Source organism: Anarrhichthys ocellatus, unplaced genomic scaffold, assembly GCF_004355925.1.
Source record: "Anarrhichthys ocellatus isolate YVR2014 unplaced genomic scaffold, GSC_Weel_1.0 scaffold205, whole genome shotgun sequence".
Classification (NCBI taxonomy): domain Eukaryota; kingdom Metazoa; phylum Chordata; class Actinopteri; order Perciformes; family Anarhichadidae; genus Anarrhichthys; species Anarrhichthys ocellatus.
The window spans coordinates 64,529-79,251 of record NW_022280235.1 but is presented as its reverse complement, the minus strand read 5'-3'; the positions used below and the strand labels follow the sequence as shown (position 1 = coordinate 79,251).

General features: G+C 44.4%; 1 protein-coding gene across 8 annotated transcripts; it reads right to left on the bottom strand.

The window, feature by feature from the left end:
• Positions 1 to 35: 35 nt before the first annotated feature.
• Positions 36 to 8,561, bottom strand: ubr2 (ubiquitin protein ligase E3 component n-recognin 2). Of its 8 annotated transcripts, none has more exons than XM_031878817.1 (17): positions 8,401 to 8,561; positions 6,941 to 7,039; positions 6,387 to 6,550; positions 5,458 to 5,557; positions 5,231 to 5,359; positions 5,066 to 5,111; positions 4,928 to 5,008; positions 4,195 to 4,256; positions 2,414 to 2,524; positions 2,005 to 2,070; positions 1,797 to 1,913; positions 1,635 to 1,698; positions 1,203 to 1,327; positions 807 to 859; positions 499 to 601; positions 351 to 398; positions 36 to 254 (listed from the first exon to the last, which is right to left on the bottom strand). In XM_031878817.1, the coding sequence occupies exons 1-17, from the start codon at positions 8,527 to 8,529 to the stop codon at positions 60 to 62; spliced, it is 1,692 nt and encodes a 563-aa protein (XP_031734677.1). In that variant the 5' UTR covers positions 8,530 to 8,561; the 3' UTR covers positions 36 to 59. The 8 variants fall into 8 exon arrangements, with proteins under 8 accessions (XP_031734677.1, XP_031734675.1, XP_031734676.1 ...); XM_031878822.1 differs by having other exon boundaries at positions 148 to 210; positions 350 to 398; positions 499 to 517; positions 594 to 601; positions 4,928 to 5,111; XM_031878821.1 differs by having other exon boundaries at positions 171 to 254; positions 499 to 517; positions 594 to 601; positions 4,928 to 5,111.
• Between the last annotated feature and the right edge of the window lie 6,162 nt (positions 8,562 to 14,723).

Here is a 14,723-nt window from a genome sequence, read left to right as displayed (position 1 = left end):
AGTGTTTACATATTATTATGGACAGTACACCCCCCTATGTGTCTCACCCTCTACAGTGTTTACATATTAATATGGACAGTACACCCCCCTATGTGTCTCACCCTCTGCAGCATGGACTCGGTCCAGCCCCCCCCACTGGGCTCCACAGCCCACTGCAGCACAGCGCCCTCTACAGCCAGCAGCACGTCACACTGAAGCAGGTTCACCAGGCTGCTAAACAGAGGACAGAGAGGAGGGGGGGGGGGGGGGGGGGCGGAGTGCACACACACACACACACACACACACACACACACAATGAAACATCATCACACAGGTGCACAGTAACTATGAGACAGACAGGTGTGTTTACCTGTGTCCTCTCCGTTCTGTCTCCTCAGCTTCCTCTGAGCCTCCTCAGCCTGCAACACATCACACACTGTTACCATGACATCAATCACCTGATCAAGTTATTGATCAGTGACCCGATCAATCACCTGATCAATAACCTGATCAGTGTACCTTGGACTGGTCGGCTCTGCTGTAGTGATGAAAGTAAAGGTTGAAGTGTTTGTTCCACTCAGGACGGAGTTCATAGAGACCTCGACCAGTCACACCTGGTTTCCTGTTGACACAGTGGATCTATATTAGATCTATAGTAGAATCTACTATAGATCTACTATAGATCTATAGTAGAATCTATAGTATCTATAGTAGAATTTACTATAAATCTATATTAGAGATCTATATTAGATCTACTAGTATTTAAGATGTAATGATGGTTGTTAAGGTGGATTTGTGTTTAACGTGGTGGTGTTGATGAAACTGACTTGAATGAAGCGACGCTGTCGATGACTCTTTCTAGACCCGTCTCCTTGTTCCCCTGAAGAGAAAAAAGACACATGAAATGTTTGTAGGTAAACAGGCGGGTAATCAGAAGGACGTGTAATCAGAAGGACGTGTAATCAGAAGGACGTGTAAACAGAAGGACAGGCAAACAGAAGGACAGGCAAACAGAAGGACAGGCAAACAGAAGGACAGGCAAACAGAAGGACAGGCAAACAGAAGGACAGGCAAACAGACGGACAGAAGGACAGAAGGACAGGTAAACAGAAGGACAGGTAAACAGACGGACAAGTAAACAGACAAACGGACGGACAGACAAACAGACGGACAGGTAAACAGAAGGACAGGTAAACAGACGGACAGGTAGGTAGGTGTCTCACATTCTCTGGCAGAGCCTTCACCAGCTCGCTGTGAGCCATCGGTCTGATTGACAGCTGGTGGATGATTTCTCTTTTGACCTCATCAAAGAGCTCCACCTGGCCGACACCTGACACGTACCGCTCACCTGTACACACACACACAATTTATCAGCTGACACGTACTGCTCACCTGTACACACACACACACACACACACACAATTAATCTGATTGATCACAGCTCATCTAAAGGGGACAGATATGCTGACCTCTTCTACCTGTTTAACATATCGCCATGGTAACCAAAACCACAAGAGACGTTTGTGTCCTCAGGGCCACCGTACACAGGTACACAACTCAAAACATATTATATGTCCAGTCGTCTTTTGACATTTTAAGACAGTAAAGTTACACATGAATCCTTTAGATTAAGATTGTAAATGAAGTTGACTCACCGACGACCATGATGATGAGGTGGAGCATCTCCTCGATCAGAGTGTTGTTCTGCTGGACCACATCCTGTCAGAGACAGACAGTCAGTAGTGTCAGTACTGACCCCGCTAGTGTCTGTATCTCTACCTACAGTCGGTTATAGAGTCAGTAGTGTCAGTACTGACCTTGTTAGCCTCTCTGTATCTCTTCCTGCAGTCTGCGGAGCTGAAAATGTGAAAGAGTTCGAATCGACTCAGAACGATCATCAGGAAGTGGTTTGGATCCATCATGGACGCCCCCGCCTGTAAAAGAACAGACAGAAAATACACATAACAAATAGAGATATTATTTTTCTGTAATTGTCCAGCCAAGCAGAGTAGAATGTGTTTCTACCTGCAGCATGACGATGTCCTTGTCAAACATCTCCACTCTGCACTTGACGTTGTGATAATAATAAATCTGAAACACACAAAGACAACTTCATTCATAAATCATGAAGAGCAGAAAGAACATCAAAGGCTTTAAATGAAATAGATAAAAAAACACTTTACACATAGATACATTGTATTAGTTTATGTTCTATAATAATATGTTTAGTGATAAATAAATAGATTTAATTGAAAAAGGACGCAGATGTCCACTGTGACGAGTCGTACCTGGTTTGTAATAATTCATATTTTAATATTATTATGATCATATTCTTATTAGTAGTATTAAGGATAAATATGACATGCTGGATGTGTATTATGGGACGTCTGCTCCTGCGTGATATAAACTGATACCTCAGGCGCTATCGACTAACCTGGTTGATCAGGGAGAAGCCGTTCCTCCTCCACATCCCAGCATGCACCTGGGCACAGAGCACCAGACAGCGGAGGGGGAGTTCGATCAGGAGGGGTGGGCTGAGTTCCCCCTGAACACACACACACACACACACACACACACACACACACACACACAAACTGTGATGTGTTGATCTGATCCAGCCGGGCTCTAATGAGCTTTAATTATTTACAACTGAACATGAGAAGCTTTCAGCTGAGATATTATAACTAAATGAATAAATAAATAAAGAGCCAGCTGTTAGATTTGATAAAAAAAACATGAATTACATTATATTCTGAATCATGTTTCTATCAGGTCAGCTTAAGTTTTTACTGTACAGACAGACGGGTTACTGATCACAAACAGACGGGTTAAAACCTCTTAAGCTCGAGCCCTATTTGTAGGCCTCTGCTCGAAAATGGCATACCCATACTAAGGAGACCACAGCTCTGTAACTACAAGGTCTATTTTAATAATTTTTGATGCTATAATCAGATAACACTTGTGAGATTTATTCAGATGGATAAATATTGTGTATATGTTGCTGGTTAATATAGTGCATGAAGATATTATACAGCTCAAATTGAAAATAATCAGGTTCGCCTGAAAAAGAAGCACTTTTATTGATATTAGGTTTTTGAAATAATGCAGCTGGCTGACAAAAAACTCTCCCAAATCATAGCACAACCGATCAGTAGTTGTTGAATAAAGGTTGGCTGGGATAAAGTGAAGAATAAGAGGCTTTAGTACAGAGAGGTCCCGCGAGGTCATCATTTTCGAACCAGCTGTTGCAGCTCTTACATTGTACTTTTATATACTATATAACTATATATTTCACTTTTTTTATCACTCATATTATTCAATACATCCAAATACAGCCGTTAGAAATCATTTTGACAGCAAGGGTGCTCTCAGAGCCTGTTTCTGGCTGTCATCCATAGGATGTTCTCAGTTCCTGTGTGTGTATGGGGCTGTATCTCAGCCTATCATCGGTCGATTTCAGTCAATGAGCCCGCCTTCGACGCGTCAGAGTCTCAGGAATGCTGGCTTCGAAGCGGGTGTTGATTGACAGATTATTCAGCGAGTAAAGTTGCAAGAAGTGCCGCATCTCCCCGAGCATAAATTTCCGTTCGCAGGAAGTCTGACCACTCGCCCCATCATGAATTGATCGCTCTTATACTGGAAACAGCTCGGCAGTAAACAGGATACAGTTGCCAACAATGATTCTAGCTTTGTACCGGATAATCTTTGACGTTATTCTACTCATTTTTCATAAAACGGGACCAAAAACCAACGATTTTTTTTGGCGAAGGGCAGTGCCATGGGACCATTGTCCACTCACAGCTTTGTACTGGTTCCACAGAGAGAAAAACCGAAGGTATTTATGCGTTCGGCGACGAATGCTAATACTAATAAAAAATGCATTGCTTAGCTCGGTAGCCGCTAGCTTCCAGGTGCAAATATTGATTTGCAGTACACATAACGGTGATTTTTGCCCAGGATTTCGTGAGTTTATGCCACATTTTCTAGATGCTTATATTAGTAGTCTATAGTTGTGTTTGGAGTGTGTAAAAAGTGACTTATATGATAGTGTTGCCCATACGTTGCTGTTTAATCCGGTAAAACAATTGTACAAATCCACATTATTACCGAAGAATAAGGCTATTTTCCGAACAATATTTTCAGGGGTGCTGAGCCCGAGAGCCCCCAAATTTGGGGGCGTCGAGCTTAAGAGGTTCAGACAGACTGGTTACTGACCAGAGGAAGTTGTTCAGGGAAACGAGACGCAACTTCTGTTCTACTGAGAAGAACATGAAGACCTGAGGAAAAGATCAAAGACATGTGTGTGTTACAGTGTGTGTTACATGTGCTACAGTGTGTGTTACGTGTGTTACAGTGTGTGTTACAGTATGTGTTTCTGTGTGTGTGACAGTATGTGTTTGTGTGTGTGAGACAGTGTGTGTGACAGGATGCGTTTCTGTGTGTGAGATAGTGTGTGTTACATGTGTGTGTGACACGATGTGTTTCTGTGTGTGTGAGACAGTGTGTGTTACATGTGTGTGTGACAGTATGTGTTTCTGTGTGTGTGAGACAGTGTGTGACAGTATGTGTTTCTGTGTGTGAGACAGTGTGTGTTACATGTGTGTGTGACAGTATGTGTTTCTGTGTGTGTGAGACAGTGTGTGTTACATGTGTGTGTTTCTGTGTATTATTATTTTTTATTTTATTATACTATATTGATCCCGGAAGGGGAAATTTGTCTCTGCATTTGACCCATCCCTGTATATAGGGAGCAGTGGGCTGCCCATGACAGGCGCCCGGGGAGCAGTTAGGGGTTCAGTGTCTTGCTCAGGGATACTTCGACACATGACACGGAGCAGCCAAGGATCGAACTGCCGACCTTGCGGTTACTCTCTCTACCCAGTGAGCCTCGGTCGCCCAAGTGTGTGTGAGACAGTGTGTGTTTCTGTGTGTGTTACAGTGTGTTTACCTGCCAGCAGTCTGCAGACTGGGAGGTGTATGGACACTTTGTCCTGAGACACCTGGTACCTGAACGTCTCCACACAGTGACCCGCCACACTCAAGCTGATTGGCTGCTCCCCGTCTGGAAGGCCACTGTGACAGTGACTGAGCGCGCTCAGACACTTCCTGTAGGCCTCGATCAGCACGCGCTCCTATATATAAAAAACAGTCATATTTATATATGACTGTTTTTTCACTTATGTGAAATACGCACAATTACACAATATGTAGTAGTATGCAGTATATGTATCTAGTGGTAGTACAGTCTCACATCAGTGGAGCACCACTCCTGGATCATGGAGATGATGTGAGTCAGTTTCATCTGCAGAGTAAACGCTGCCTCCCACTCAGGCTCCATCTCTATGTGCTGCCCCACCTGTCTCACCACCGGGTCCATACCCTGAGACAGACAGACATGGTCAGAGACCAAGAGAGACGGGTTCAGACAGACATATAGACAGGTTCAGACAGACAGGTCCAGACAGACAGGTAGGTTACCTGCATACACTTGAGCAGCTCCAGAAAAGCATCCAGACCTTCTTGAAACTTCAGTCTGAGCTGATCGCTCCACTCAGAAGGTCGACTGATGAGGACGTACCTGTAGACATGTGAAGAGGGAACTGGTGTATAATGGGATACAACTGGTGTATAACTGGTGTATAATGGGATACAACTGGTGTATAATGGGATACAACTGGTATATAATGGGATACAACTGGTATATAACTGGTGTATAATGGGATACAACTGGTGTATAGCTGGTGTATAATGGGATACAACTGGTGTATAATGGGATACAACTGGTGTATAACTGGTGTATAATGGGATACAACTGGTGTATAACTGGTGTATAATGGGATACAACTGGTGTACAACTGGTCTATAATGGGATACAACTGGTCTATAATGGGATACAACTGGTGTATAACTGGTCTATAATGAGATACAACTGGTGTATAACTGGTCTATAATGGGATACAACTGGTGTATAACTGGTCTATAATGGGACACAACTGGTGTATAACTGGTCTATAATGGGATACAACTGGTGTATAACTGGTCTATAATGGATACAACTGGTGTATAACTGGTTTATAATGGGATACAACTGGTGTATAACTGGTTTATAATGGGATAAAACTGATGTATAATGGGATACAACTGGTGTATAACTGGTTTATAATGGGATATAACTGGTGTATAACTGGTTCATAATGGGATACAACTGGTGTATAACTGGTCTATAATGGGATACAACTGGTGTACAATGGTTTAACTGGTTTATGAACTGGTTTATGAACTGGTGTATGAACTGGTATAGTAACTGGTATAGTAACTGGTATATTACTGGTGTATTAATTAGTGCATAACTGGTATGTAAACTGGTATATATACTGGTATATAACTGGGGTATAAGTGATCCTAACTTGAGGTCTCCGATGAGGCTCTGGACTCGTCCGAACTTGAAGGCCTGTTGGGCGGTGTAGCGGTCAAACTGGAAGCATCCCTGCAGGTCTCGGTGGCGGAGGTGGTCTACAAAAGTCCTGATGATGGTCGTCATCAGGTCTTCCTCCACCATCAGCATCCGGGCCTTAAAAAACACACAGATTTAATTTCAACAGCCTGAATGAATCATATCTGATTATCATGCAACAGGATGATTAAAATGAATAAATTAAAACAAAACACTGTTTAAAAAAAAAAAAAAAAAAAAAAAAGGGAAGGATTTGTTAAAAGAAGCTTCTTTGTTCACTTTATGCACACGAGGAACAGGAACTTCTACTTCTCACTGAACTCACCAGCGACGGGACGGTGAACATTTGCACTGACAGGTCAGTGATGGAGAACTCACGGTCGTGGTCGTCCGTCACGTAGTCGCTCTGAAGGCGTTCATACTTCTACCAGCAGGGAGGGGGAGACAGGCAGAGAGAGAGAGAGAGAGACAGGTGTGTGGAGGAGGAGGAGGAGAAGGAGTACTCACCATGGTCGGGACGGTGAAGAGCTGAACAGACAGTGAGGTCACTGACACCACTCGCTCGTGGTCGTCCTCCATAAAATCTGTCTGGAGGCGTCTGTAGTTCTAGAGGGCGACAGAGGTCGCTACTGCTTTAGAGCTACACTGGTGATAATCTATTAACGAGGATTAATCCGTAGAAACACCACTTCACTGTGATGTTCTATTAACGAGGATTAATCCGTAGAAACACCACTTCACTGTGATGTTCTATTAACGAGGATTAATCCGCAGAAACACCACTTCACTGTGATGTTCTATTAACGAGGATTAATCCGTAGAAACACCACTTCACTGTGATGTTCCATTAACAAGGATTAATCAGTAGAAACACCACTTCACTGTGATAATCTATTAACGAGGATTAATCAGTAGAACCCTAACCCTAACCTTAACAATGCTGAAACGCCGTGTGGACAGAGATCGTTTTTGTTTTAAAACGAAGTTCAATTCCCTTAAACTGAGTTTTATGCTTCACTAAACGAAGTTAAGTTTCCAAACATCAGGAGGATGGCACAGAGGATGCTGGTGGTGTTTGGCTCTACCTACGTGTGTGAGCAGACGTTCAGCGTGATGAAGATCAACAAATAACGTCACAGATCCCAGTTAACTGATAAACACCTCAGATCTGTCCTGAGAATTGCCACAACCAAACTGACACCAAACTTTGATGCACTGGCAAAAAAGGGTGACCAACAGCACTGTTCCCACTGAAATGAAATGTAAGTTTTCTGTACTTTTTAGGTCATGTCTTTTACTTGTAATTTATATTAATTCACACAAACACTCTCCATCCATCTGCTACTGGCCCGGCCCGTCTGTCAAATTTTAAAACTCAATGTGGCCCCCGAGCCAAAAAGTTTGCCCACCGCTGGTTTAGAGGATCTGGTTGTTAGTTAAACCAGATAACCAGGGTCAGGGTTAGTTACACCAGATAACCAGGGTCAGGGTTAGTTACACCAGATAACCAGGGTCAGGGTTAGGTAAACCAGAGTTAGGGTTAGTTAAACCAGATAACCAGTAGGACGGTTGCGAGGATCTGGTTGTTAGTTAAACCAGATAACCAGGGTCAGGGTTAGTTAAACCAGATAACCAGTAGATACCTGTCCTCAGACCTCAGGTCTCAGATGTATAAACAATGTTTAGAAACAGACGAGGTGCTTCAGATCATGTGACTGTTTCACTGCCAGGAGACTTTATTATCATAGTTGAGTGTTGTTAGTAGCAGCTTTGGAGGATGTAGGATTAATGTGTGTATTACCGTTTTATTATTACTGATATTATATAATGTTCTTTATTTTATTTATTTCCGGCCCATCCAAAAAAGATTGTAAGTTCAAACGGTCTTCAACACAAACAGCTGATCAGTTGTGTCTGTGTGTTCCTGTGTGTTAGTTTGTTCCTGTTTTTGTGTATTAGTGTGTTACCTTGGCGAACTGGATAGCAAAGATCTTCTTGTATCTGAAGTCCATGAGCAGACTGTTCATCAGCAGCTGGTGGTAGATGTTCCTCGCTCCTACAGAGACACAACACACATCTGTTACATCTACACACATCCGTTACATCTACACAACCAAACACATCCGTTACATCTACACACAACCAAACACATCTGTTACATCTACACACATCTGTTACATCTACACACATCAACACACGTTGTTACATCTACACACATCAACACACGTTGTTACATCTACACACATCAACACACGTTGTTACATCTACACACATCTGTTACTCTCTTGTCTCTGTTCCACAGTTCTCCCTGTCCTCTTTCGAATTTCATGCTGTTGCTGTCACTTATCCAGTCAAGCTCACTATTGCTGTTGTGTATCGCCCACCAGGCCCTCTTGGTGAGTTCCTGGAGGAGCTTGACACATTAGTCTCGCACTTCCATGATGATGGCTCAGCACTCATCCTGCTCGGCGACTTCAACATCCAGACTGATGAGTTAGAACCTCTTCTTTTCTTCCTCTCCTTTCACCTTTACCGCTCCTCATCTCCTCCTACCCACAAGGCCGGCAACCAGCTGGATCTTATCTTCACTAGACACTGTTCTACTGCTAACCTCTCTGTCACTCCCCTCCAGCTCTCTGACCACTATTTCATGTCCTACTCCCTCTCCCCCCGTACTTCCTCCACCTACCCACATGGTTTCTACCCGTAGTCATCTCCACTCCCTCTCCCCGCTGATCTTTCCTCTTCCGCTACCTCTGCCCTCCCTGACCCTGAATCCTTCTCTCTCCTATCCCCCCACCCACCCCCTCCTCCTACTTCCTCCCTTCTCCATGATGATTTCGCCAACTTCTTTGACAAGAAGGTAAACGATATCAGATCCTCCTTCTCTCAGCCCCCCGGTCCCTGTCAATCCTCTCCCTGTCCACCCTCTCCAGATCTTCCCCCTCAGCTCTCCCTCCCCTCTCCATGCCCCATCTTACCCTATCTTGCCCCCCTCTCCCCTAACAAGGTCCTCAACCTTGTTACATCTAACCGCCCCACCACATGCTTCCTTGACCTGATCCCCTCCCCTCTTCTTCAGTCTATTGCGACTGAACTCCTTCCTTTCCTCACCCACCTCAAACACATCTCTTGTTTCAGGATGCTTTCCCACGGCTTTCAGGACTGTCAGAGTCACTTGACCCCTCTGATGTCAAGAACTTCAGACCGGTTTCTCTTCTACCCTTTCTTTCCAAAACACTTGAACGTGCTGTCTTTAACCAACTGTCTTGCTATCTCCACCAGAACAGCCTCTTGGACCCCCACCAGTCTGGGTTTATAGTGGGTCACTCGACAGAGACAGCCCTCCTTGCGGTGACGGAGTCGCTTCATGCAGCGAGAGCAAACTCTCTCTCTCCTCTGTCCTGATTCTCAGGGACCTGTCTGCGGCGTTTGACACGGTGAACCACCAGATCCTCCTCTCCACCCTCGAGGGGATGGGCATCTCAGGCTCTGCACTCTCCCTGTTTGCATCCTACCTGACAGGTCGATCCTACCATGTGATATGGAGGGGGGCCGTGTCGGAACCACGCATGCTGATTACGGGGGGTTCAGTCCTGGGCCCCCTTCTCTTCTCGCTCTACACAACATCTCTGGGTTCTGTTATTCGCTCGCATGACTTCTCTTACCATTGTTATGCCAATGACACCCAGCTGGTCTTGTCATTTCCTCCGGTGACACTCAAGTGGAGGCACGCATCGCTGCATGCTTGGCTGACATCTCGAAGTGGATGATAACACACCACCTCAAGCTCAACCTGGACAAAACCGAGCTACTGTTCCTCCCGGGGAAGGGTTGCCCGCACCGAGACCTGACCATCACCATTGATGATACCGTGGTGACGCCAACTCGGACTGCAGGGAACCTGGGTGTGACCCCCGGAGCCCCGGCCATCAGACCTCTGGAGCTTGTCCAGAAAGCTGCAGCTCATCTGGTGTTCAATCACCCCAAGTTCTCCCACACAACTTCCCTTCTCCGTTCTCTACACTGGCTCCCTGTAAGAGCTCTCATCCAGTTTAAGACTCTGGTGCTAGCCTACAGGGCAGTGAAAGGAACAGCTCCTTCCTATCTCCAGGCCATGGTCAAGCCCTACCCCCCCGCCCGACCACTTCGCTCTGCTGCCTCGGGGCGATCGGTCGCCCCGTTGCTCAGAGGTCCCTGCGGCCGATCGACCCGGTCACAGCTGTGTTCTGTCCTGGCCCCACAGTGGTGGAATGAACTCCCCACTGACGTCAGGACAGCGTCGGAAATACACGAGGGCAAAGTGCAAAAATGCCCCTAAGAAATATAATTTTGCCCCCGATATCACTAGGAGAGGGGCAAAAAATGCCCCCATAATTTCCTCTAATAATAATGACAATTTAATGAACTTGTCAAAAACATCGTAGCCTATATGACCCGGTCCAGTTGCCATAGAATGGTTTTGATTTTCGCCTTGACTGATGTTGCGTGTGCGTGAAGAATCGAATGGAGCACTTCTTAATCAGACCTGTGACTGCGAGACTGTGGTCATCTCAGCAGACACTTACATGTTAGTGCACCTATATGCTGAAATTCACGGTAAACGCATTCAAACGGCACAGATCGGGAGTTAGCGGAAAAGATTAATGTGAGACAACATCCGGTTTCTCCAGACAAACATCTGGTTTTCAGAATAAGATGCCAACAAAGTATACATATTGCATAATGGAAATTAGATTAAAATAATTATATTCACATTAAGTATAAAACATGCCACCTGCATCTCGTGAGTTAAAGGGAAAATACACCTAAATAGTGCGTAAAGTGTCTTTATTCTTTGATTTGAGGGTTGGAAATGAATAATACATGACTGACAGTCAATTAAGATATTTTACTAAGCAAAAACTCTGAACTGAATTTGTACCTTCAAATGGCACATTTTTTAACATTTGAGGTGCTGCAAAAATATTTCTCTCAATAATTCCACACAATGACTGATGTATATGTAAACAAGGCATCGTTGACTTAATAATTGTTAATAGTTGTTTAAAAAATGTAACAACAATAAATAACCACAAAGAAATAAGAATAAAACTGAATATGATTGTCTGATTTATGTTTGTTTTTTGTTCAAAAAAAATCTAAGAAAACAATTTGAATCTGTAGACTACTGCCTAATAGTTGTCAAAAAAGAGGGTTGAGATCCCAGGAAAGCTGCCTTAAATGAAGGAATACAGTTCGATATGGAAGCAGGATAAAGGGACACAAAGCATATAATAAGCAAGGATGCAATCTAATATGTTAAAGCAAGTCTATCTAACAAAAGAATAATGAAGTGATTTAACAAATGTAAACTGCTAATAACAATGTATGTGTAACTAAGAAAGGGTGGGGACCTTAAAGGATGAGATCATAACAGATGTTGGGGTGATGTCCGAACATGTCCACGGGTGTAACCTGACACACGCTCGAAAATGAAGGAAGTGAGAGTATCCACACACAGAAAGTTAGGTTGTTCGCAGCACACACACATAATCAATGATGTCATGTAAATCACATGCCGAGGGAGGGAGTGTTGGGGAGGAGGGAGAAGAGAGAGCTCCAAGATTATAAAAAGAAAGACTTGCAGATAGCAAGACAGGATTCAACGCGGGAGCCACCCAAGTGCTCCACGGAGAAAACACTGGACCTCGCTCAACAACCGCATCGGAGGACTTCGTCTCTGTTCACGGAAAGAAGACAGCCGTTCCAGGACAAAGATTGAAAGACGGAGATTTTCCTGTCCCCCCTGTTTGACATTAACAACCGGACAACAGATGGACGCAGCCGCCCTAAAGACTTTGTACTGAGTCTGAGAGAGCGCTGAATGGACTTCGTTGGCCTCGCAGGAGGAGCTGAAGGTTCGGCCGGACCTTCAGCTCCTGAAAACCCCAAAAGGACTTTTTCTTACATCGTGAATCCAGCTCCACCGAGCCGCCTCGGCATCGACAATTAATGAGTATAACCTGAGAAGAAATTGTAACCTGATTGAATCAAGTATCGTATTATCTTATGTGAGCTGTAGCTGTGCCCCTGCTAATATATCCTGCAACAAATATCTAATCTGCATTTAAAGTAAAGTTCTCAAGAGCATTCATTTGCTGAGGGAGTAGAAGTTCCTCATGGTAGTAAAAGGTTAAAGCTATTGTATGTTAACAACAAGAGTTCTTAATGGTTATCCTAGTGACCGGTCCACTTAACAGTCCCTTACGGTTTTAGTTATAATCCTAGCCGTTAAAACCTAACCTGGCAATTTACCAAGAGCCCGGATCCAAAAGAGGAAAGCTGCCATAACTGACGCGACTAGGTAGAAGCGCCCGGCCAGGGTGGCCCCTCGGCCGAGTGCATGTTACCAGTGGAAGCAGGGTAGACGTCAGGAGTAACGGTAGTTAGCAGAAGCCAGGCGAGTTTCCTCGACAGAACACCAGCTTGACAATCTTTTAATCGAGAGCTGAGTCAGTAGGTAGCCCCGTATCGGGCCAGAGAACCCCCGGATCTAACATAGTCTTATTATTGCCATTTGATGACAATTGCTCATATACTGTAAGCCTAAATAAGTATATTTATTATTTTGAACAAAGGTTAAATGTTATTTCACAAGTTTCAAAAAGTGCCCCCAATTTTTTGGAAATGCCCTGGATTTCAGTCAGTGGGGGCAAAAATTACCCCCAAAAAAATATGTAAATTTCCGACCCTGCGTCAGGACAGCAGAGCCGCTGCCCATCTTTCATCAGGCTGAAGACTCACCTCTTCAACAAGTACTACCCTGAAGCCTTCCACTTAGCACTTACTTAGCATCTATTGTATTCATACTAGCTTTTTGCACTTATTGTATTCATATTACTTTGTGGCACTTATTGCATTCGTTTGTTTCTGCACTGTATGTTGGCTCTGGTTTATGCTCTTAGATGCTTGTTTGAAGGAGATGCACTTATGACTTCTGGTGACCAGTAGTTCTCTCGAAAACCGATGTTGAATACACTTATTGTAAGTCGCTTTGGATAAAAGCGTCTGCTAAATGACTGTAATGTGATGTAATGTAACATCTACACACAGGAGAGAGAGACAGAGATCGCTCCACGTACACAGGAGAGAGAGAGAGAGACAGAGATCGCTCCACGTACACAGGAGAGAGAGAGAGAGACAGAGATCGCTCCACGTACACAGGAGAGAGAGAGAGACAGAGATCGCTTTCTTTTAATTTTGATGATTATAACTGACAACTAAGGAAAATCCCAAATTCAGTATCTCAGAAAATTAGAATATTGTGAAAAGGTTCAATATTGAAGACACCTGGTGCCACACTCTAATCAGCTAATTAACTCAAAACACCTGCAAAGGCCTTTAAATGGTCTCTCAGTCTAGTTCTGTAGGCTACACAATCATGGGGAAGACTGCTGACTTGACAGTTGTCCAAAAGACGACCATTGACACCTTGCACAAGGAGGGCAAGACACAAAAGGTCATTGCAAAAGAGGCTGGCTGTTCACAGAGCTCTGTGTCCAAGCACATTAATAGAGAGGCGAAGGGAAGGAAAAGATGTGGTAGAAAAAAGTGTACAAGCAATAGGGATAACCGCACCCTGGAGAGGATTGTGAAACAAAACCCATTCAAAAATGTGGGGGAGATTCAGAAAGAGTGGACTGCAGCTGGAGTCAGTGCTTCAAGAACCACTACGCACAGACATATGCAAGACATGGGTTTCAGCTGTCGCATTCCTTGTGTCAAGCCATTCTTGAACAACAGACAGCGTCAGAAGCGTCTCGCCTGGGCTAAAGACAAAAAGGACTGGACTGCTGCTGAGTGGTCCAAAGTTATGTTCTCTGATGAAAGTAAATTTTGCATTTCCTTTGGAAATCAGGGTCCCAGAGTCTGGAGGAAGAGAGGAGAGACACACAATCCACGTTGCTTGAGGTCCAGTGTAAAGTTTCCACAGTCAGTGATGGTTTGGGGTGCCATGTCATCTGCTGGTGTTGGTCCACTGTGTTTTCTGAGGTCCAAGGTCAACGCAGCCGTATACCAGGAAGTTTTAGAGCACTTCATGCTTCCTGCTGCTGACCAACTTTATGGAGATGCAGATTTCATTTTCCAACAGGACTTGGCACCTGCACACAGTGCCAAAGCAACCAGTACCTGGTTTAAGGACCATGGTATCCCTGTTCGTAATTGGCCAGCAAACTCGCCTGACCTTTACCCCATAGAAAATCTATGGGGTATTGTGAAGAGGATGATGCGAAATGCCAGACCCAAC